Raw genomic sequence first — 25,153 nt, 5'->3', positions numbered from 1 at the left:
CGTAAATTTTACAGTTTTTTTTTTCATAGTGTATATAATCTGGCTTGCTGTTTGTGAATTTTTGCATAGCCTTAATTTCCGCCTTAATCTCTCTTTCAAAGCTTCTTTCTTATGGACAGAGTTGTAAAGTACCTGAAACCCATACTTGAGTGAAAGTACAAAATACTGTACAGTGAACATTACTCCACTATAAGTTACAGTTTAACTCTTATTAGAGTATCTGATTATAACAGTACTGTAATTAAGTATTTTACTTATACTAAATATAAGCTCAAAGATGCACTAGTCAAAGAGACATGGTTGATTTATTTTCAAAAACCACAAAAAAATTCAACACCTCAAAAATTTAATGTGTAATTGCAACACCAAATGCAGTTGAGTAAAAAGTACAGATACTTATTAAAAATATATAGAAAACGTTGCTAGTAAAGTAAATTGATTAATGACATACATGTCTGCTTATGGATCAACAGTTTCTATTTGTTTTCTCACCAAATCACAAATTTCTGCAGTCTCTGGAGTTGACTGCGATGTAAGGGAGCATGCATGGTGACTCCATCTTTTCTAATCTCTTAAACTATCACATCTATAAAGCTTTCAATTTAGACAGAATCAAGTTCGCTGGCTGCTTTCGGTAGTCTTTAAAAAGCTTTCTCCTGCTTCTGTGCATCCTGTTTATGCACAGCCCTTATCTACCATTACTTTTTCAAGAACTTGATCTTGATCTAAACTGTTGCATTCCTGTCTAAATCCTTATCAGGAACATCAGGACATTTATCTTGATTGCACTACTATTTGCTCAACTTTCTCTTTTTTTTCGTCTGTCTGCAATTTTAATCAATAACCTACTCACATGACATATATCATATGGCAGTCCTTGACAAAAACAAAACAAAATTACTAAAACTTTTTTAAATGAAACATTTTTTCAACATTACATCAACTATAATCCAGGGGTTATCAATATCAGTAATATATATATATATATATATATATATATATATATATATATATATCCATACTAAAATAACACACTAAGATAACCACAGTAGAAAAAAGAAAAGAAAAAATATGGCAGCATTAATAAAAGTTCATATACATTTATACATAAATATAACACAAAAGTAGGGCATTCCAACAGATTCCAAAAGATTGAATTAACTCAGAATTTGTAAATAATTATTCGATATTTTCAAGCTGACAAAACATTGTGCAAATAGAGTTCTTTAGAATAATAATAATAATAAAAAAATATTTTAACTGCCCAATTTTTCTTTATATTGTTGCTTAAGAAAAAGGGATAATAATATTTTGTATGCCTAAAATAAATGAAAATTAAATAAACAATTCCTTAAGCATGTCCTTGAAACAAAACAAGAGAAATAATTCAAAATATTCTTCTTAAAAATAATTGTAAATAACTTCAAGTTACAAGATTAATTGTTGTTATTAAGCATTACATCTTAACACTACTATATGCACAAATTCTCTGAAGTGACAAAAATCATTAATAATGTAAACAATATCTGGTTATAATGATGTGTGATGTGACTTTGCTGAATTTGACATTCAGTACAAAAACAATATAGAATATAAGCAGAATATACATATTGATCTTTGAAACAAAACAAAATAGATAGATATAGATAGATACTATTACTGATTTGCCTTAAAATAAATGTATTCATGTATTTATTTTATTATTTTATATAAAAAAGTAATGTATTAAACATTAAATAAATGTTTTTTTCATATTGTCTATTATTTATTAAAAGATTTTGTATAAAACAAAAATCAAATATTTTATATATATATTTTTACTGACATTAAAAATAAATAAATTAATGCATTAAAATATTTATAAATTAGTATTCTTTACTTTAATGTTAAGCCTGTCATTTTCTTACAGAAAAAAAAAAAGATTTTCTTAAATATAATTGAGAATCGCACTTTGGAAAATTCTTACAAATTTATATTAAATTTCTTCGATTCTTTAATTAATTAACCTCTACTCTAAGTCTATTCTTTAAAAAAAGAAACATGCCCTTTTAAGACTTTAAGACTTGCATTTATTTACTAACAGCTTGTTTTACAAAAAAAGAAAAACGAAACTAACTTCTCTAATCTTTTTTATATTCTATGTATTTGTTTTCTTTTTTATTTATTATACAATTAACAAAAGAAAAAGGCTTTTAACACTAGCTTGCTCTAGTCTATTATTTTCCTATTCAGTCTTTTTATTTTATTTAAACCGTTTTTGTTGTTTTTTTATTATTATATGGCTTATATCATTTTAAAAGCCTTGCTATGTGTACTGCGTTCAGCTAAATTATTATAAAACTTGCATATCATCTTTTGATTGCTTCCATTGATAAAAACGTCTGCTAAATGACTAAATGCAAATGAAAATTAATTTCTTAAGTTCTTCTCATGAACCCGAGATGCATCTCTTGCATCAAACCAATAAACCCTGACATTGAAGCGACGCCTTCAGCGATTCCTTTCTCGAACTCCTCTGAAAGGACGACACAACAGGCATCTGATATCGCACTCGTTTCCAGAACCTGGAGTTGGGCGAGGATTCGCCGTCTTTCCAGAGTAAAGGTGAATTCTTACAGAGCAGATGTTGCAGTCCGAGGGGCAGATGTGTGTAGTCCTGCATCTGTCCCAGCTGGATGACAATCACGCCGGTTTCTCCTTGGACCAGAGCCTGATGGAGACCTACCTGGAGATCATACGCTTCAGGAGAGTCGCTGCTTTTATCTGAACTTGCTCCTGGTGTTAAAACGATGATGAGTCTCCGGCTGAGCTGGATCTCCGTTTCAATCAGATTCATGCAGTCTGGTGAAGAGATGACGGCGAGAAACAGACATTATAGGATGCATCACACATGAATGTGTGGAAACAGTAAGTAAAGAAGCGCACCTTCCCCGGGCAGATCATCTCTGCCGTGAATGAAAAGTTTAAAGCCGTAGTAGCTTTCCAGCACTGTCAGCAGAGATCCATTGATAAAGTCACACACAGTTTTGCTTGTGGCCTCATCCAAGTTGTTTCTCTGGTAAATCACATAAGCGTCATACAGTTTCCCATCTGTCAAAATACACACACACACACACACACACAGAGAGAGAAAAGAAGATATTCTTACTTGGTTTTCAAGTATAAAAATCTATGAATTAGTAAATCATGGTACATTTTAAAAGCAAAATTACTTTTTTTTGTTCTGAAAAACTGAAAACATGAACAAAAATGATCTGTCAATGGAGTCAGGAAAAAAGAAGAAATATATATATATTTAATAAACTATAATTTCCATATTCTACTTTATATTTATTGTAAATTTGTTTCTGAAGTAAATTTATCTTGATTTATTGATATGAATGTTTATACATTTTAAAGTCAATTAAATTAAATTAAATTAAATTAAATTAAATTAAATTAAATTAAATTAAATTAAATTAAATTAAATTAAATTAAATTAAATTAAATTAAGCAAACACTTTTATCCAAAGCGACTTTTATCCAAAGCCAAAATTTTCACACACACACACATGCACTCATACACACACACTATTTGGATATTTTAGATGTATATAAACAATACATTTTATATTTTAATGCATATAATAATTCAGATATTATCTATTATTAATTCAAATGTATTCAGATATTTATAAAATATGATCTGTTACCCTCTTTCCTGTAGAGCTTGACAAAAATCTGCCTGGAGAACAGCACCAGATCCAATGCAAACCACTTCAACCCTCCAGCGAGCAGCAGGAGAACAAGAGACGTGCAAATGCACGCCACAATCACAGAGAGCACCGATGCTGAAATAAAACATCAGAAACACATTTTAGAATATTAATATAAAACCAGGAATCTTTATGAAGTGTTTTTTTTTTTCAAGACACATTACTCACAAAATAAAGCATTCAATATGTATAAAAATACATAGCACATATTTTGGGGTAAAATAATTTGATTCTCACCTCGACTCTTCAGAGTGACGGACACGAAAACCACTTCATAAGAGTCCTGAGCTTTGCATCGAAACTCAGAATGGAGGTCCGACTCAGAAACTTTAGTAATTTTTAAAAGTGACTGAAGGGTTCCATCAATCTTTCTAGAGAAAAACAGCACTGAGTATCTGAATACTACAAACAATACAGCAGAAGATGGCCTTAGTTTAAATATGTCTAATTATTTTGTGCCCTATTTTGTGAAAACCTAGTGTATTGTTATAGGTAGTTTGTAGAAGGAGATTTCCACCTGTCTTTCTGCTCATATCCATCCACCTCATGCAGACGGATATCATCCTTCTCCCAGTGAATAGAGCACTGTGAACACACAGACTGTCCAAAGTAGACTGAGCAATTAAGGATCACTTCTGAACCTGAGAAACAAGAGCAAGCAAGGCTTTCAGATGATACATCTTCACAATGAAAACATGCAGACGTTTCGGTGCATAAAAGAACAGCACCAACATTGACCCGCAAAAAGAATAATAGTTCCCCTTAGGATGCTTTTTTCTTGAAATGATGTGTTTATTTTTCATTAACATGCCTGCAAAGTTTCAACTCGAGAGAATTTACATTTATTTATTCAATTCAAGTTTATTTGTATATTGTATATTGCGCTTTTTACAATACGAATCGTTACAAAGCAACTTTACAGAAAATTATGTTTCTACAATATTTAGTAGTAGCTTATGGTGGTGACTGTCAGTTTGTGCACATTTATGCATTTACAGACACTTTTATTCGAAGAAATTATGCATAGGAATCAAATATCGCTATAGCACCACACTCTACTGTTTGGAGTTCAGGAAAATAGACAAAAAAATAATAAAATGAATATAAATATTTTTGGGAAACATTTCATGATGCTTTAAAATATTTTTTAAAAACATACCTCCTCGTGTTTATATTTTTGAAATGTTTGAGAAATTTTTTGTGAGTGAATTTTTGGTGAATTACTGTTTATTGAATACAGATTTATAGGGTGAATTTGATCCTGTATGTAACAATTGATTTGTAAACAGAATTTTAACATGATAAGAAATTAAGTTAAGAAATAAAAAACGAAAAACATTATTTGAAGAAATAAATGCTGTGTTGAAGATGTACATTTATATAATCTAATATTTTGCATCTGGGAATCGAACCCTTGACCTTTGTGTTGCGAGCTCAGTACTCTACTTTTAGAACTTTTAGAAAGTGCACATATAAAAAAAATCTAATAAAAAAAAAATCTAAGTTTTAAATATTTTTTCAAAAAGATGTTTTTATAATGTTCAAATTTTGTGAACTAATAAAATGATTAAAAACCATTAGTTCTCATTTTGATTTTGTATTATTATTCTTTTTTTTTTAATATCTGAGAAGTAGCATGCTGTTTTGTTTTAACGTGTTTTTTATATAGTGTTATTTTTGCTTGTACAAAAATAACAGTTGTACTGAATCCAATTCATATATAAATAAATAAAACAGGACTATGATGGTAACTGATTTGAATGTGTTTCCTCACCCACATCAGTGAACACAACCGAGTTATTGATGGGCAGCGAAAACTTTGGAGAAACGTTGATGGTCTGTTCTATGAACATGAAGAAGATTGTGTTAGAAACAGTCATCTATCACTGGTGAACCACAGGCCAGTCAACAATCTACCTTTGATGACAATTCTGCGAGATCCGGAGGACTTGTGTTTTATCCCGTGATGCTCCCACGTGCAAACACAAGTGTAAATGCCCTCGATTTGTTTTGAAGAGTTCCTAATCCGTAAAACAGGAGCTGACTCTTGGTTTGGAATAAGAGAGAAATTCTGCCAAAAAAGAAAGCAACTGTGAGGAAGTAGATGTAAACATAGCACTTTCCATGATTGGTTAATCGCATTTCAGTTCTTCAGGATCAAATAATTTAATATGCAAAGATGTTGGCCAATCACAGCTGTGGATAATCGTTACTTTTAATGTCACAGTTTGGACCCTTTTCTCAAAATTATTTTCTTTTTCAGAATACAATACAATACAGTACAATTTTATTTGTTAAGCACATTTAAAACAACCGAGGTTAGCCAAAGTGCTGGACACTGACATAATTGCAACATAATTACGAGGTGTACACAGAATTGCAACTTTTTCTGAGTTTATACTTCACATTTTTTTTATTTTAAAGTTGTTTACATCTCTTTTTTGTTTTGTTTCTGTCACAGATTAAAAAAATTAAATAGGTTGTTTTTCAGACTTTTTAAATCTGACTTTTTTTTTAATTTGCAAGTTTATATCTCACAAATTAAAAAATTCTTACAATCGCGTGTCTTACAAATCTGACATTTGAGTTAGAGTTAATTTCTTGCAATTCAGATTTTTATTACTATTATATATATATATATATATATATATATATATATATATATATATATATATATATATATATTTTTTTTTTTTTAGAATTGCGCTACAGAAAATTAGGGGTGTAACGATACGCGTATTCGTATTGAACCGTTCGGTACGAGGCTTTCGGTTCGGTACGCATTATGTACCGAACGGTTCGTTGGACTAGTTAATTATATTTGAAAAAAAAGAGAAATATAATGATATGCGTTCAACAATGTAGCCCAATAACCCAAACGACGTAACAGGCAACGCCCCTGACACTCCCGAAGAAGAAAAAAACACCAACTTATATGTTTATGTTAGGCTACTCAGTCAGGCGCTCGCTCACTCAGTACGCGCTGAAGGCTCGTTGCAAAATGGCCAATGCGTTTAACAGACTAGAAATGAGAAGATCCCCCAATAACCAACAGGTCTGGTGTGTGGGTGCACTTTGGATTCCCTTTAAGCTATAATGGTGATGGCAAGAGAGTGGTGGATAAAAAAACAACGGTATGTCGCATCTGCAACATGACAGGGTACACCAGCGGGAATACAAAAAAAAAAAACATCAGCAGGAATACTTGAAACATGTCAACTCATTTATACCCACATCACCTTAGTGTGTCAGTATCTGGGAAAAGACGAAAAAGAGGAAAAATATACAAGCAACAAACTATCCCTGCAGCATTTAGACACCGGTACACCATTATAGCTTACAGGGAATCCAAAGTGCACCCACACACCAGACCTGTTGGTTATTGGAGGATCTTCTATTTCTGGTCTGTTAAACGCATTGGCTGTTTTGCAACGAGCCTTCAGCGCGTACTGAGTGAGCGAGCGCCTTAGGGGCCGTTCACATATCGCGCCTAAAAACGCGTGGAAAACACTAGTCGCGCCACTTTCTCCTCCTTTCCAAAACGCTCGGGCAGAAGCGCTCCTGAGGCGTCTGTCTTTGCTAAGCAACAATGACGTGCTCTCTCCATGAGATGCGGAAATTTCAACAAAGGATAAATGGATTTGCAGCTCTAAAAATCGCTTGCAGTAGCTCTGCTACTAAATTTATTTCAAAATTGCAGTCCATATACTACTATGACCAGCTGTTCCTTCATCTTGGCTGAGCTTTCAACGTTGTTACGGGAAAGGATGAAGCTGATTGGTTAGTTCTTGTCACATGACCCGCGGTGTGCTTGAGGCATTCTGAAAAGTTGAGATGTTTTTACATTTTGCTGTATCTAAAATGTACCGAACCGAACCGTGACATCAGTGTATCGTATCGAACCGAACCGTGAATTTTGTGAACCGTTACACCCCTAATATATATATATATATATATATATATATATATATATATATATATATATATATATATATATATATTGTATATGTATACATACATCCCAAGGCAGAAACAAGCTTTCATAGACTTTAAGGGATAATATAAAGTAAAAAATGCAATTCATGACCTCTTTCAGCAAGTTACTTTTTTCAGTAAGTGACTTCATTCATTAAGTGTTTAGCAATATGAGTGAACATTTTAATTTTATATAACCGAATTACACATAATATTTGAAGGGTTTGCTGGAGTCAACATGAAATTCTGTTTCTGTAATGTGAAATATTTCCAAGCAAACAGGAAATTCTTCTTGTGTAACATCAGTGATTCGATCAAATGTTGAGTAATCAGCATCTCTTGCTTCAAAGTGACTCATACACTTAAAACATGCAGTAAAATGTATCGAACATCACCCAAACAGACCTTATACCAGACGAAAGTGCCTTGCTGTTCTTCTTCGTCACAGACGGGACAGTAGATTCCTGAAATCACCTGTTCTGGCTCTGTTTTGTACAAGAGATCCATGCTGAACTCCTCATAAACCACAACAACAGTTTCATATTCCTCACAAAAATCATCCTCTCCATACCTAAAGGACAACACACACATTCATATCAGCCACTAGTGAAAACACATTTTCCTGAAAACCAAAAAAAGCAGTTTTCAGCAATAATATAAATCATAAATGTTTCTAGAGCAGCAAATCAGCATATTAGTATGATTATAGATGATCATGTGACACTGAAGACTGGAGGAATGATGCTGAAAATACAGCTGCTCATCACAGAAATAAATTACAGTTTAACAAATATTCATATAGAATAGAGCGGTTTTGATTTTGAATAATATTTCACAATTTTTACTGTATTTTTCATCTAATACATGCACCTTAAGTGAGCTGAAGATACTTTTTTCAAAAACACACAAAAATGTATCAACCCCAATTTTTTTTAATGCTATTGCACACAAATTAAGTAAAAACTAATTCTAATGTTGAAAATGCATTCATTTTTTTTTTTTTTTTTTTAAGGTGTGATGACTTTTGAAGTTGTAGTTTCTAGTGTGAGGACTTTTACTATAAATACTTTGTTATTTCAACCCAACTTTGGGTCAAATTTGGACTAACCCAACATTTGGTTTAAAAATTTAATGTAAAAATTTTACCTAATGGTTTGGGTAGTCCATATTTGACCCAACATTTATTTTTTTAGGTGTACTGTCCCTTTAAATATTTAAAGGGACAGTACAACAAAAAATTTAATCCTGTCATCCTTAACTCATCCTCATGATGCTCCAGGTGTATGGATTTCTTTCTTTTGTAAAACACAAAATAGCACTTCAAATTTGGGATTGTTCCTACAGCCTATATTAAATGACTTCTGAAAACTTGGAGTATTGTGCTTAAGTCAAATGCATTATTTTATCATGAGCATTTGCATTTTCAGCGTGGTTTGGAGCAGGTTTGGAACAAAACGGATGAGCATTGAGAGCTGAATGGATGTGTGTGATCACCAGTGTGTGATGTATCGTCCCGTGTCGTTCAGGTTTAACCAGAGGATGTATAAAACAGACTGGTGGAAATGGACGCGCTCGCTCTCCTCCGTCCCGATCTGCTCCATCTGCTTTGTTCTGCTGAGGTTTCTAAACCAAACATACGAGCTGTTTTCAGTCTGTCTAAAGCAATAACTATTCGGACAGGGCAGATATAAAGATTCTCCAGCTCTCACTTTCATTGTCCTCTCTTTATCGAATCTTTCACACTGAACTGAAAAGAGAGACACATGAGTTTTAATCCAGCTGTTGTGTTGATGTCTGAAAAACGTCCTGTTGACAAGACATGTCATTTTTCATTTCCAACCAAAAAGCATCCCAGCATCTCATTTTAAACTAAAATCCATCGCTCAACAACCCATATATATATATATATATGCTAATATGAAATTTTCATGCATATGAAGATACCAGAACAGATTCAGTCAGGAGCAACAATATTTGAATGCTTTTGAATATTCAGTTCAATAATACCGTAAAATAAATAAATTTTTTTTTTTTTTTGACAAAATATTTTTTCTTTCTTTCTAGACTAAAAAGTATCTCAGCATCTTTTAAAAAAATCTAAACGTGTCCTTTTGTCAACAGTACAAATATAAATTTTATTATAAAAACAAATTAAAGAAAACATGTTTATTAATTTGTTTATTTTTGGACAAATGAAAGCTACTTTTAAACTTAAAATCTGATTTTTTATTAGACTATTTATTGACATGATTTAGGAATACCACTAACAAATAATAATAATAATAATAATAATAATAATAATAATAATAATAATAATAAATAGATTTTTTTTACAGTCTATGGTGACAGCACGCCACACTAACAGACTCCGTTTGCAAAATCACAAATTCAAAAACACAAATCATGACTGTAAATGCGGGAAATCCCACACAGACAAATGTGACTTTAGAGTTAACACGCGGGAACAGGTCAAAACAAAAACAACGTCTGAAAGAGTGGATTAAAGCGGGATAAAAATTGTCCTTTTGGAAGACTTTTCAATGACATTCATCAAAACTCAACTCAATCCGAGCCATCGTCAAGAATCGGCTTAAAACATATCTCTCCCATCTTTATTTGACCCTCTATCTTTAGCACTCACTATGCTAATTATATTCTTTAAAAAAAAAAAAATTCTAACTAGCTTTCCAATCTTTTTGTATTCTATCTGTTTTCTTTTCCTTTATTATTCAATTAACAAAAGCAAAAAAACAATAAAAAGTTTTAAGCTAACTGAGACCTGTTATAGCACTTATATATCATTGCGCTTTTGTTGATTTTGATTGCTTCCATTGTCCTCATTTCTAAATCGTTTTGGATTAAAGCGTCTGCTAAATGACTAAAATATAAGATGCATGAATGGCTTTCACTCATTTAAGGTCCAGTAAAATCAATAATGACTGCTTTGTTAGTTAATACTTAGCTAACTAGTGCACACTTTTTAAAAGGTCCACAAATTATCTAAATAAATGCTTTATTATAGATGAGGCATGTTAATAACACAGTCTAACAACATGAGAAATATTACCAGTTGATGTTTAGATGGTTTCCAAGTTTATCAATATCCCAAATGGGGAGTTAGTATTGTTTATCCATTTTGTGTTAGCTGCTAAATAAATGTATGTGTATATACTGCATGTAGGATAATTAAATAAGGATTATTAAATAAAGCTGTCGGCAGGCATCGTTCATTGTTAGTTACGCAACTTATGCAACATGCAACGTTAAATAATTAAGTTGTTGTGATGTGAAGAGAACAGATGTGTTGTTAATTTTTAGTTAACTAATGCATTAACCACATCGTTAACTAGTTATTCTGTTAATGTGAAGAGATGCATTAGTAAATGTGTAAATTAACATTAACAAAATATTAACTTAATATTATTCAACAACACAAATATTTATTTTATAAATCAATCAGTCATAACATTTTTATAATGTGCTAATATGAAGTTCATCTTACCTGTGGAGTTTAATGCATATGAAGAGACCAGAACAGATTCAGTCAGGAGCAAAATTATCTCTAACATCATCCTCATCATCTCTGCAAAGCAAATAATCTCAAAGTTTAAAGACTAAAACCTCAGTTTATATTTATTTTACTATAACTCGGCACTATATTACTGACTCAAAAAGAAAAGAAAGTGAGGTATCTTTATGTCTGCATGTGTATCGGGCTCAGGATGAGTTTGAGTGAAGCTGATGTTATTTCAGTTATTTTCAACTGATACGAGAAGATGAAAGAGGATGTATCGCAATTAACTCAACTCTTATATCACATCATCTTCACTTTCTTGACCTTTTTAGAAAACAGGATATCGTCAAAAGAGATTAAAGGGATCAGACCAAAATGTAAACATTTTAAGTTTACATTTTGGGCCTACAAAGTATCAATAATTACTTTTCATTACATTAATATTTCTGCATGTGGAAAATGCTTTTATCCAAAGCAACATTGCATTCAAGGCTTCAATAAAGGCTTTAAGTTGGACAATCCCTTAAAAAAAAAAAAAATAAAAAAAATAATAATAATAATTAAATTTAATTGAATTTTTTAAAATGAAATATTAATAAATTAATGTATTAAAAATAAATGCAAATTTAATTGTTTTAATCAAATCCAGCAATTTTAATTGTTTTAATCAAATCCAGTCTGTTCAACTTCTATTTGTACAGATTCATCAGAATCAGAATTAACTTTGTTCACCAAGTAGTGCAAACACACAAGGATTGTGTGGTGACATGCAGTGGTATCTAACGCAAAATTTAACACAGCTCAAACTGAACATTTTCTAGCACTCCAAATTATTTTCACTAAAAACAGACCATTTAGATACTTAGACATGCTAGACTAGAGGACAGTTTCTAATACATGTTTGTTATTATTGGCATCCATTGTTGGAGTTAAGGTGGCTGAACGCAGCCATGGTGACACATTCAGAGCTCATTCGTAAGAATTTAACTGGAAATGAATCAAGGTGAAGAATCAACCAACGTAAAAGCCACAAGCGCAAGAACTTCCTGTTTCCTGTTTTAGTGCAGAGTAAGGTGATGATGGAAATCGCTCACGTCAGCCTTATTGCTCTCAAAACATGCAATGATTACATTTATCTTTCATAATAGTTGCAACGACCTGTTCTTACCTAAATCTTTTACCATTATCAGGTGTGAGAAATGTACAGAGATGTATAAAGTACTAGAGACCCATACTTGAGTAAAAGTACAAGTGCTCTATCAAAAAAGTGACTTGAGTAGAAGTTGAAGTGCTCTTTAAGCACCACACTTAAGTAGAAGTACTAAAGTATTCAACATTTTTTGTACTTAAGTATTGCAAGTAGTCTATTTTAAAATTTACTACTCAAGTACAGAAAGTAAAAGTAGAAGTATTGTGTTATGTAGTTATTAAAGAAAGTAGTCAAAAGTTTGAACATATTGTTTTTACTATTTCAAATGATTAACCTAAAGGACAATCACAATTCATTTGACTGTAACTTCTTGTAAACAAAAAACGGTTACTAGGGTTAGTTAGCCCAATTTGCAAAATGATGTCATTAATAACTTACCCTCATGTTGTTTCAAACCCATAAGACATCAGAGGGTCATTTAGAATTTTTTGAAGCATCGAAAATACATTTTGGTCCAAAAATAGCAAAAACTACGACTTTGTTCAGCATTGTCTTCTCTTCCGTGTCTGTTGTAAGACAGTTAAAAACAAAGCAGTTTGTGATATAATCATTCGATGTAACCGGATCTTTTTGAAACCGTTCACCAAATCGAACTGAATCGTTTTAAATGGTTCGCTTCTCCAATACGCATTAATCCACAGATGAATTAAGCTGTTAACTTGTTTAATGTGTCTGACACTTCCTCTGAGTTAAAACAAACCAATATCCCGGAGTAATTAATTGACTCAAACAGTACACTGACTGAACTGATGTGAAGAGAGAACTGAAGATGAACACCGAGCCGAGCCAGATAATGACTCGTTCACGAGTCAAGAACCGTTTCTGTCAGACGTGTCCGATTCATGAACCGAGGAGCTGATGATACTGCGCATGTGTGATTTAGCGTGAAGCAAACCGAAACACAGAGCGTCTGAACCGAACTGATTCTTTTGGTGATTGATTCTGAACTGATTCTGTGTTAATGTTATGAGCCCATGTGCAGTCACTATCTGGCTCAGCTCGGTGTTCATTTCTCTCTTCACAGCAGTTCAGTCAGCATGCGCAGTCTTCTTAATCGCTTGTTTCGCTCAATGATGTGCCAGCTTCATCAAACCTGCCATCTACAGTTCTGGCAGTGGTTTGTAATGGAATGATTCGTAACATTTTTATAATTGTAACGAGTAGGGGTGCTCCGATCACGATCGGCCGATCGTTATGCGCATCTCGTCAGTAAAGCCGGTTCTCTAATCAGCGGTTAATTCCATCAGGTGCGTGATTTCACATAGAGCAGCTGTTACTACACAGAGCCTTTGCTAATAGAGAAGCTGCACAAATCCACCTCATTTTCAGCGTTTTTTGGAGCATCTTCTCAGTTAACAACGGCTCTGTGTAGTAACAGCTGCTCTATGTGAAACCACGCACCTGATGGAATTAACCGCTGATTAGAGAACCGGCTTTACTGACGAGATGCGGCCGATAGCACCCCTAGTAACGAGTAACGATGCAGCATATAAAAAAAATATCGGAGTAAAAGTATTAAACTCAGCTAAAATATGTACTGAAGTAAAAGTGGAAGTAGGAGAAAAAAATAATACTCTAGTAAAGTACAGATACCGCCTTTTAGTACTTAAGTACAGTAGTGAAGTAGTTCTACTTCGTTACTATACATCTCTGGAAATGTAGCAAATGATCTAGATAGCAAGTTCTGCCAACAATAAATAAACAAATAAATAAAATAGAAACCTTTGATGCTGGCGTGACAAAAGCCTTGTTTGAAAGTTTTAAATAACTTTGAAAAGCTTGAAGATTTTATTAAATTAAATGTTACTAATATGTTATTGCACATTACTAAATCAAGGTTCTAGCATGATCTGATATGCTGCTAACAAGTTTTAGCACATTGTTAGCACGATTTAGCATGTTGAACGAGATGCATGCGGTGACGTCACCGTATGGGAACACCCCTCAGTGTAATGAATGTCTGAAGCCCTATACCATCCCGCCAATCCTATTGGCCAAATAGCACTTGGCACCACCCCTAAGCATGCGCACGCATCGTAGACCTGGGTGCCGCGTGCTATTTCGCTCAGATTTCATGAACTGAAGAAAAAGAATGCTATCAAGGTATGGAACCGCCAGGACCGCAGCATCTCGTTCCCTATTCAGGGAACCATTGTTAAATACGTAACCGAGATGTTCCCTTTCATAGGTCACTTCGATGCTGCGGTGACGTCACCGTATGGTAACCCTATAACCTAACACCTGACGTACCTGATAGCTGGGATCCAAGGAAGTATCTGCTCAAGCGGAGACAACCTGGGAGCCAGGAGCCATCCTTACATCCAGACTGTAAGACTTGATAAAAGTGCTCGGTGAGGACCATCCTGCCGCAGCACAGATAACTTCCATTGAAGATCCACTGAGAAAAGCTTGTGAAGAAGCCACTGCTCTCGTGGAATGAGCTCTAATTCCTAAGGGCGAAGCAAGTCGTCGCACCTCATAGGCTAAAGATATTGCTTCCACCAGCCAATGGGACATGCGTTGTTTTGTGACAGAATGGCCTTTATTCTTGTCTCCAAAACAGACTGGTCAGACTCAAGCCATGGGGCTGATCGATCAACATAAGTCTTCAGCGCTCTGACAGGGCAAAGACTTTGATCTCCTGACCCCGCCTCAGCAGGGGGTAAAGCCTCCAAAACCGTTTGTTGAAAACGGAAAGGGTTAGAGGCGACCTTAGGGCCATTATTAGGACTCGGTCGCAGCAATACCTTCACAGAGCCTGGTGCAAATTCCATGCACGAGGGTGAAACAGAAAGAGCCTGTAAATCCCCAACTCTCTTGAGGGAGGATAAAGCCATAAGAAGAACTGTCTTCAGAGTCAGGATTTTATCTGGTATAGTTTCCAGGGGCTCAAATGGATGCCCTGATAAACCTTGCAACACAATAGATAAATCCCATGAAGGAACTCGCACAGGGCAGAAAGGCCTCAGCCGTCGTGCACCCTGTATAAAACGAGAAACCAGCGGATGACGGGCCACTGGGGCACCATCTATTGATACATGGTTAGCTGAAATGTCTGCCACGTAAACTTTCAGAGTAGCTGGCGTTACTTCATCAGAGAAAAGGTCCTGAAGGAACTCCAGTACTGAAGCCACTGGGCAGTAAACTGGATCCATATTACGAATTCCACACCAAGTCGTAAACAGTTTCCACTTGAAAGCATATAAGCGTCTCGTAGAAGCTGCTCTAGAATTCAGTATAGTCTCGGTGGTTTCAACAGAAAGACCGGGACATACTAACTCACTCCGCTCAAAGGCCAGGCCCACAGCTTCCATAGATCTGGCCTTGGGTGCCAAATCATTCCCTGTGCTTGCGTTAGTTAATCCTGTCTGAGGGGAATCTCCCATGGAGAGCCCGCTAACAGACTGATCAGGTCCGCAAACCATGGCTGTGTGGGCCACCACGGAGCCACCAGCAGCAGCTGCTCCACTTTGTCCAGCCGTATCCTGGATAACACCTCTGGAATTAAACGAATCGGGGGAAAAGCATATAAGCTGTTTCTGGGCCAATTGTGAGCTAACGCATCCAAGCCCAGGGGCGATGGAGGGCTTAGGGAGAACCACAGCGGGCAATGCGTAGTCATGCTCGACGCGAATAAGTCCACTCTTGCTTCTCCAAAATTCTGCCATAAGAGGCTCACCGTTTGGGGGCACAATCTCCATACCCCCTGCTCCAGAGTCTGTCTGGATAGCAAATCCGCAACGAAGTTCAAACAACACAACCGCTATGTTGTCTGACCTGAGCAGTACATGACGGCCGATCAGCGGATTCGAGAAATACTGGAGAGCTAGAAAAAATGCCAGTAATTCTAACCTGTTTATGTGCCAACTGCGTTGTGTCGCTGTCCACACTCCGTGAGCTGGGCGCCCTTGACAAACAGCTCCCCAAAGACGCGTCCGTCGTGACAGTCTCTCGGGAAGCACAAATCCCCAGCCGAACTTTGGCTAGAAGGAATTCGGTTGACATCCACAGTTTTATCGACATAACACACCTCCGTGTCACCAAAATCGTTCGATGCGGAAGACAACGGGGTGAAATGTTTCGACTTTTCGTCCACCACTGAAAAGGGCGCATGTGAAGCAATCCCAGACGGATTACAGGGGATGCCGCTGCCATTAGACCTAAAAGTCTGAGGCACAAGCTCACCATCACTGTGCGACATGCTTTGAAGCGACGCACGCATGACACGATCGACTGAGCGTGATAACTCGATCCAATGCTGCTCGAAGCGCCTTTTGCAGCGAGACAGTCTGTTTGAGTGTGGGGACTTCAGCGAGTGGCATTAGCCGTCGAGCTCAGGTCTAACCTCTTCCGTTGTCGCTGGCGAGCCGGTGGAAAAACCTTAGGACCCCAATCCTTAGGAGGGGGCGCCATAGGCGAAGGTTTTTATCGTGAGGCAACTCGTTGGTGGTGAGAGGAGGTTGAGCGAGAACGCACGGTCCCCTGCCCTAAGCCTCAACCTCCCTAGGCCTGCGAGGAATCAGCTGGCGGAAGGCGGCTGATTGCGGTTTCGCTGCTCTAAACCAGCCATGGAACGGCCCACTGCTCGAGCAGTATGTTTGGTAGCATGTAGCGCCAAATCCGTTGCTCGTCGTAGCTCTTTCACAGCCTCGGGTGTGATACCCTCCCCTTCATCGAGTTCCTTTAAGAGCTCCGCTTGGTAGGCCTGAAGGACCGCCATAGAGTAGAGCGAAACAGCCGTCTGACCAGCGGCCATGTAGGATTTCCCAATGAGGCTGGACGTGACTCAACACGCCTTAGAAGGAAGAAGGGGGCGAGACTTCCATGCCGCGGCCGAATTAGGTGCGAGATGTTTGGTGAGAATCTCTTCTACCAGAGGCATCGCTGCATAGCCACGGTTCGCCATGTCAGAAATGGTGGCGAAATTACATTTGCGAAAATTGCGAAGAAGAGTTAGCACTGCTCGTAGAAACCACTGAGAACGTGAGATGATTCCTAGGGCACAGATGATTCGCTTCCCCGAAGGAATAAAATCTGAGCGAAATGAGTATGCCCCTGGACTTCCCCTAGGTTTGGGCTACACCCTGAATGTTTACATCGCCTGGCTCTGCCCCATTACCACATAAATTCTGATGTGAATTAACATGTTGCTAACATGAATTAACACACTAACATCATGTTTCGACATGATGTTATTATAAGCATGTTGCTAGCATGTTTTAAAGTGTTGCTATTTTAATTAGAACATTGCTAACATGATTTAACACGTTGACAACATGAATTAGCATATTTGCAGCTTGATTTAGCATGTTGTTAGCATTTATTAACATATTGCTAGCATGAATTAACACATTGCTAACATGTTTTTACATTGCTTACAGCTTAAATAGTAGATCAGTATGTGTTTCTTTACAATCAAGTGTAAAATTTACTAGCAATTTCTGATTGAATTATTTTCTATAGCCTACTAGTTTATTTATTTTTTTCAGTGTATGATATTTAATAATTTATGAGAGGGATTTATCATATTTTTCACTGATTTATGTCATAGCCTTTAAAAGCATTTGCCACAAGGAGAAAATCATTGGTCACAATATTTTTTAGAAATTATATATATTGTGTTTCTCTAAAAAGATTTAACAATATTTACTCTGACATGAACTGTAGACACAATAATGGCCACTTGTAAACGCTCGCTATATTTATTCTTATATAAATTTTTACATTTGTTTGGAAAAATATTAATAATGATATATAGCACATAGACAAACAAATAAAAAGAGTAGAAACTCCTGGCCCTGTAACCATAAATACAAAATACCTAACTGCGTATGCATTATTTTAACATACTGCATTAAAAAAATTTAAAATAAATAAAAGTAAATAAAAATAATTGCGAGAAACCGAAACAAAAATAATGTGTACTTCCATATGCATATCAGTTAATTTTACCTCCATTGTGAACTTGCATCACCAGACTCCAAATAGCTACAAAATACTTGGTTTCTTCATTCAAATGCAACAAAACGTCTCTACACAAGTACACACATTCACACAGAACGCATCTTTCCATTAAATACTGCGAGAGACAGTGCTCAAAAATAGATTTTAACAAAGTGTGCAACACAGAATGCCTCCTCCTTCATGTTCCTGTCAAATAAACAGTTGCATTGACAACTTGCTACTGTAAACTAAATCTTGCAATGCTTGCCCCGCCTCTGGGGTCTTCTGATTGGTCCAGTTTTGGAACTGAGATTAATGAGCTGTTACAATTCAAGTTCAAGTTCAATTTTATTTATAAAGCATATGCTGTACACTGTCAATAGGACAAATGAAATAAGTAAAAAATGTATAGCATAATGTCTAATACACATAACATGACTATAGCAAAATCAATTATTAAACGCCAAAGTAAAAAGTTTTGTGCGATACGCAAATACAGTCATGCACTTCCATCTAGCGCACTTAAATAGAAAATGCGTTCTGTGTGAACGGTCCCTAAGTTTGCACTTGCATTGTGTAATCAATATACATTCATAATGAGTTCATGTACTTATGTAGAGTATCAAGTTGATCTTAAAGCACCGTCAGCTCTTGGTTCTTCTGCCGCTTCACTGGAGGCATTCGATAGCGCATGTATTTCCAGAAACTTTTGTTCCCCCCTTCACTGGTGTTCTGCGTCCATTTCAGGATGCCTTTAGTGCGGCTGATGTATTGCAAAGATTCAGGCAGCAGAGCCTCTTCAACCCCATCCTCCACCTGCACCAGGATGACTTTTAGACCCTGCTTCACCAAAGCGTCATAGAGACCCACCCGCTGCTCGTAAGTGGCCCATATTTTGTCAGAGGAAGTGGTTTCTTTCAGTTGCACATCATTGGTTACTGGGAGTTGATCTGGTAAAAGGCTCTTGGTGGCATCGGTTTGAGGCGACACACAGTTTTGTGATGTAAGAACAATGATCAGCCTTCTACTTCGGCTCATTCTGTCTGCAATGACTTCATGCACCGCTGAAAAAGAGTTCGATTAAAAAAAGTTTAAATGTGTGACTGTGTTGCAATAAAAACTCAAGAACATATTTAGGCCCGAATAAAAACTACACACACACACACACACACACACACACATATATATATATAAATATATATATATATATATATAAAACAAACTACTAAAAATTACAAATAAAACTTTAGAATTAAAATGAAAATGGAAAATGTATGAATATTTTTCTGTCATACATAAATGCACAAACATATGCACTCAGAACAATGGTACGTTTTAATGACAATTTGTATCTATTTGATTTTATCCATCTCATATTTTCAAAATGCATTTACTAAAATTGCTTAAAATCACTATAGATCTGTTCATCGTGAAAAAATGAATATATTCAGTTCAAAGTATGAACGTGGTTAAAATATGGATAGCTGTGCTGTGGAAGAAGCAGTATTTTGTTAAAATTTCTGAGATGATTGATGATTAATATATTAAGCTAGCTATTGTGTATTTTAAACACATAGATTTTAAATTGTACTATTACAGAAATCTGCACTCTTTTATTAATGTATGACTGACAAACAAGCATCAAATTAAGACTATTTGATTACATTAAAAATGTGTAATCCAAATGCATGGATATTTTATATGCAATTCAAATACATTAATCTTAAATTATTGTTTTTTTTTTGTTAATTTTCTTTTTATATAATATAATAATATTTTTTATGCAATTTTTAAAATCACGATTTTTCACTGATTTAATTCAAACATCGAGCAGGTGTTTGTGTCATTAGAGCTGCGTTGGTCTGATCATGTGACAGGATGTTTACCTTCTCCAGGAAGTTCATCACGACCACTGATGAAGAGTTTGTAACCATATAAATCCTCCAGCACCGCAGGAAGGAAATCCAAGGCAAATGTCATCGCAGAGGATGAGCTGTGCTTATCCCCATGAAGGTAACTCACATACGCATCGTACAACTTGCCGTCTTAAATAAAGCATGGGAATTATCAACACACACACACACACACACACAAAAACATATATAACAATAAAAATATAACAGTAAAACCACAATGTATTTTTTTATTTCAGAATTTAAATATACAATTATTATGTGTAATCATGAAATTAAATACTGATACTCTTGTCACCTGTTGATTGTGCACTGATTTTTATTATTTTAAGGTCTAATATGACTCGGACATATTTAGGCAATGTTTACCAGACATTACTATATTTGTATTTGGTTTGTTGACAAAATCACCACAAAATTGTCATAAAATCATGCAATTCATGCAGGTTTGCAGTCAATATTCTACTCTATAATCTTCTGTAATTTAATGATTTTGTAAAGAATTACAAATATTTAGTAAAGCTGGGAAATATTGGCCAAACATGTCCAAATCAATTTTTTTTTTTACCACAACAAGAAATGTTCTTTTTCTTGCTTTCTCTCCCTTTCTTTCTTTTTAATTATATATATATATATATATATATATATATATATATATATATATATATATATATATATATATATATATATATATATATATATATATATATATATATATATATATATATATATATATATTTCAAATGTGCACAATGCAATATTCAATTGACACAACATCACAATGCAAAATAAAAACTATAAAAATAAGTAAATAATAACTACAAGAATAATACATAATAAATATATCCATATATACTAATGTAAATATCCTAATAATATTTAATATTAAAATTGATTAAATATGAATTTTCATTTTGAGTAAACTTAAAGGGGTCATACAATCTCTATGCAGTGTTACAAGCTCTTGGTGCATGAAGTCTCAAATCCAAAGAGATATTCTTTATCAAAGTCAAGACTCTGCCACGCCCCCTTAAACACCTCGTTTAAACACGCCCCCACATCTCTACATCACTGTGTGGGAAGATTTGTGCAATGCCAGCCAAATGTTCACTTAAAGAAAGGCGCAGTGGTTTCTGTAACGCAGTTAGTGTTGAAGCAGTCATTTCAGGGAGACGCTGTGTGTATCTAGGAGAAAACAGAAGCACTTTATTTAGCCTTCTGAAAGTAGATGCATTTAGGAATCTTTAAGATTACTTTACAACAGAACAGCAACGCATTTTATGGACGACCTTTTCATGAAACTAGGAGAGGAGGTTATTCTGATTTTACTATGACAATCTGCACTTCTGAATCAGCTACTGTAAGTATGTTTTGTTATTAAAGTATTTGCTATTGACTGTTCAAATCCGGAGTTTTGCATGTGTGTGTGTGTGTGTGTGTTTGAGAGAGAGAGAGATCGAGAGACGGTCACACAGTGGAGTCATCTGTATTAACCGTCCGTGGCTTGTGTTCTGCAAACACATACAAGCTTCATCACTGAGTCTGTCACGAGACTCTGTTCCTCTTTCAGCTTGAAATGAGGGTTAAACTAAGGACATTATAAACTATCTTTACATTTGTTTTGAAAGATGAAGCTGGCGATTATGGAAAGGGGCGTTACATTTCAGCAGAGTGCTTGCAGTGTTCAGCCAATCACAATGCACTGGGTCAGCTCACCAATCAGAGCAGACTGTGCTTGTCAGAAGGAGGGGCTTTGTAGAAAATGATGCGTTTGAGAGAGGCGGGGCATAGAGGACTAATAAACAGTATTTGAAAAATTATGTGTTTTTTGAACATTAAAGCGTGTCAACATATTCTGTTACACCAAAAGCACAAAATAATGATCTTTAAAAAATAGGCATCATATGACCCCTTTAAAACTAAAGCATGGTCATCCAGGTCAATCCAAAGCTTTTCTAAAAGCATCTCTTCAGAGCACAGTGGATAAAAGAAGTGAATCTGAGATAAAGACATACCGTTGTTTACAGCTGCAGACGAGCAAACAGCCCTGTAAGCCAGAACCAGATCGATTCTGAAGAGAAACACCACGGCACACAGTAATATGAGCAGAGCCACCAGACCAAGAGCGATCCAGTAATAACGCTCAATCTGACTCGCTGGAGAAACAACAAGACATAGAAAGCAGATTAGACAAGAGCAGACATAAACAATAATATACAAGAGTAAAAGATCAACTACAGCCCACCTGGAATAAGAAAGACTTTCCCAAAATCTGAACCTGCCGGGTGTTGAACAAAACAGGTGAAATTAGTGTATAAATATTCTTCTGTGACTTCTGTGATGTATAAAAAGGACAGTATGTACATCTGATCGCCGTCTTTCACGCTGATAAAACAAGACATGCAGAAGCAAAGTGGTTAGTTACATTATTTATAAATCACTCTCTCTTTATATATTAAATATTCATGCATAAAGAGCAAACGTTTATGTATTCTTACATGCTTGAGGTGAAGTTCAGATCAACAGATTCAAGAGACTCTTTGTCATTATGCCAGAAAATATCAGTTTCTTCATCATCGTTCTCCCCAATCAGAGCTTTGCACTTAAGTGTGTAACTTTCACCTGTGATGACATGAATGTTTTTTAACTTTTCAAACACATACTGCGCATGCTCGCGTACATCAGGCTCAATTAGAATTTAAATTCCAGTTAATTTCTTGAACTTTAAAAAGGAAAGGGTAAAGGATGTGATGTGTGACCATATATGGTGTCCCATACACAGAAATGTAGCATTGCATCGCTTGCTCATGCTCTGCAGTGAATGGGTGCCATCAGAATCAGAGTCCAAACATCTGATAAAAACATTACAATAATTCACAAGTAATCCACACCTTAATGCTGGAGTCGTGTGGATTATTGTGATGTTTTTAACAGATGTTTAGACTCTCATTCTGACAGCACCCATTCACTCCAGTGGTGAGCAAGTGATGGAATGTTTCATTTCTCCAAATTTGATGAAGAAACAAACTCATCTACATCTTATATGGCCTGAGGATAAGTAAACTGTTAGCAAATTGTCATTTTGGGTGAACGCATAAGAACTAACACCAATGCACATACACAGAAGCAGAAGAGCAGAAGGTGACAGACGTTAAAATATCACCCTCATCATCACTCACCAAGTGTTACTTTCAGTGTTTCATCTTTTGGGTAGATGATTTTAGGCTCTGTCACCACTGTAAACGAAACACATTTATGACATTAACAATCAAACCACAGAAAAACTCTCAAGATGAACATTTTCACTTTAGCTCTATACTGCCATCTATTGGTCTAATGTCGATATTAACAAAGCATTAATCTTTTAAAACCATGTCTTTATTGAAATTAATCAGAATTGCAAAATGCAATATTTATTTAATGTTTAGTGCTAATACTGTATGTATTTCATTAGATGCTTTCCTCAATCGAATCCAAGCAGTGTTATTTTACTATAAGTGATATACTCTAAGTACAGTTAGAGTTTAATAATATTGTGATGTGGTTTTGTCATCTGCATCAGTTTTTCATGTCTGTAGGTCCAAAGTGTTCATTTTTATTCCCGCTTTAAATATTTTAGAATACTAAGTTAAACTAAATGAAAACAAAAGCTACTATCTGAAATTAAATACATTTTGGAACAAAGCCACTAGAATCCTTTCAGATTTTGAATAGTCACTAACAATTACCTATATCTTGGCTGTAGAGTTCTGTAGTCTGGGCTGCAGTGTAATTTTTCCCTCCAAAAGTAAAGTTCACAAAGCACGTATACAGTCCAACCATGTCTTTAGATCTGTTTATCGGGAGAACCTTACTGTTTGTCACATTGAGTGGGTGGCAGTTCTAAAGAGAGAGAAAAACAAACCTTTTAGCAGACAAAATAATGTCAGTGTACACATCCAGACATGCACAGATTTAGGTGTGACTGTGTTTAAATATGAAAGTAAATGCTTTAAGCTATAATTTGCATGGATTTAAGGAAGTCATAGACCCACAATGCTTGACACATTGATGACTTCAGCAATGTTTTGGTGTTTTTTCCAGAACGAAAACTTGCCTTTTTTATGAAAGTATGTTAACCACAGGAGAAGCATTAAATGAATAGTTCACCCAAAAATAAAATGTTGCACATGAAAAGTATCTTGCATGGTCTGCTGATGAGTAAAGTTACAGCAATTCTTAATTTTTGGGAAAATTACTGCTTTAAAGTCAATTGAACTGCATGCTTTGTCAGCATCTTTGTTGTTTGTTTCATTTCTGTTTACGTTCATGTCTTACGTTTCTCCAGGTCACTTGAGCTTGAGGCTCTATCTCAAAGATGTGAGGTAGGAAACAAGTCAGTTCCGCTGTGCTTGTTACATCGTCCTTTCTGTTTAAATGGGGGCATGTTTTATTCTCAACGGAGATATCAAATATTTTTTCCCAGGTTTCTTTTCCATCTCTGTCACAAAGAACAACATTTGGGATGAAAAATGACGGGCAAAGAGGAAATATTGAACACAAAACATATAATGCAAAGGTGGTTTTCAGAAACATTTAGCTTGAAACCTTTATGTATAATGCATTTATGGAATGATATTCCGGACTTTATTCAAAATGAATTGCAAATTGTATTTGCAATTGCATTTTCAATTTGTTGACGCATAAAATGTGACATAATCCAAACGCAAATGCAAATCGCGCATTACCGTTTGCATTTTCGTTTAAGCGAACGCACTTCGTGTCTGCCAAATTAAAAATGGAAATGCAAGGGTGTTTCCCATATCTCATGAGCTATGAGCCTGTCATAGCCCAATAAAATAGC

At 35.3% G+C, this 25,153-nt stretch overlaps 2 protein-coding genes across 15 annotated transcripts in view; both read right to left on the bottom strand.

The window, feature by feature from the left end:
- Positions 1 to 2,094: 2,094 nt before the first annotated feature.
- On the bottom strand, positions 2,095 to 13,850 carry il1rl1 (interleukin 1 receptor-like 1). Of its 3 annotated transcripts, XM_052607071.1 has the most exons (11): positions 11,233 to 11,271; positions 9,440 to 9,477; positions 9,225 to 9,353; positions 8,136 to 8,301; positions 5,673 to 5,826; positions 5,530 to 5,598; positions 4,273 to 4,396; positions 3,993 to 4,126; positions 3,693 to 3,830; positions 2,926 to 3,090; positions 2,095 to 2,841 (listed from the first exon to the last, which is right to left on the bottom strand). In XM_052607071.1, exons 3-11 carry the CDS (start codon positions 9,329 to 9,331, stop codon positions 2,456 to 2,458), a joined length of 1,443 nt encoding a protein of 480 aa, XP_052463031.1. In that variant the 5' UTR covers positions 9,332 to 9,353; positions 9,440 to 9,477; positions 11,233 to 11,271; the 3' UTR covers positions 2,095 to 2,455. The 3 variants fall into 3 exon arrangements, with proteins under 3 accessions (XP_052463031.1, XP_052463029.1, XP_052463030.1); XM_052607069.1 differs by having other exon boundaries at positions 9,225 to 9,477; positions 11,233 to 13,850; XM_052607070.1 differs by lacking the exon at positions 9,440 to 9,477 and having other exon boundaries at positions 11,233 to 13,848.
- A 4,284-nt stretch (positions 13,851 to 18,134) lies between these two features.
- LOC128020260 (interleukin-1 receptor-like 2) overlaps positions 18,135 to 25,153 on the bottom strand; it is a 60,942-nt gene continuing 53,923 nt past the window's right edge. For 5 of the 12 annotated variants that reach the window (XM_052607066.1, XM_052607065.1, XM_052607064.1 and 2 more), the window contains 8 exons: positions 24,628 to 24,790; positions 24,039 to 24,192; positions 23,490 to 23,546; positions 22,809 to 22,932; positions 22,556 to 22,695; positions 22,326 to 22,466; positions 20,284 to 20,442; positions 18,135 to 19,461 (listed from right to left, as the gene is read on the bottom strand). In XM_052607066.1, coding sequence (XP_052463026.1) covers positions 19,031 to 19,461; positions 20,284 to 20,442; positions 22,326 to 22,466; positions 22,556 to 22,695; positions 22,809 to 22,932; positions 23,490 to 23,546; positions 24,039 to 24,192; positions 24,628 to 24,790 — 1,369 coding nt within the window. In that variant the 3' untranslated portion in view covers positions 18,135 to 19,030. The remainder of the gene's footprint in view (positions 19,462 to 20,283; positions 20,443 to 22,325; positions 22,467 to 22,555; positions 22,696 to 22,808; positions 22,933 to 23,489; positions 23,547 to 24,038; positions 24,193 to 24,627; positions 24,791 to 25,153) is intronic. The other 7 variants (XM_052607056.1, XM_052607058.1, XM_052607068.1 and 4 more) reach the window with 6 other exon arrangements.

This window comes from Carassius gibelio, chromosome A9 (assembly GCF_023724105.1).
Source record: "Carassius gibelio isolate Cgi1373 ecotype wild population from Czech Republic chromosome A9, carGib1.2-hapl.c, whole genome shotgun sequence".
In the NCBI taxonomy this organism is placed as follows: domain Eukaryota; kingdom Metazoa; phylum Chordata; class Actinopteri; order Cypriniformes; family Cyprinidae; genus Carassius; species Carassius gibelio.
Note: the sequence above shows the minus strand (reverse complement) of the source record. Positions and strands in the feature narration are given on the sequence as shown.

Excerpts from the sequence above, each read along its gene's own strand:
- il1rl1 (XM_052607069.1), bottom strand. The coding sequence starts at position 11,311 with ATGATGAGGATGATGTTAGAGATAATTTTGCTCCTGACTGAATCTGTT. Across the intron at positions 8,302-9,224 it reads GGACGATACATCACACACTG|GTATGGAGAGGATGATTTTT; the intron begins GTGATCACACAC and ends GTTGTCCTTTAG. Across the intron at positions 3,091-3,692 it reads CAAGCTCTACAGGAAAGAGG|ATGGGAAACTGTATGACGCT; the intron begins GTAACAGATCAT and ends GTATTTTGACAG.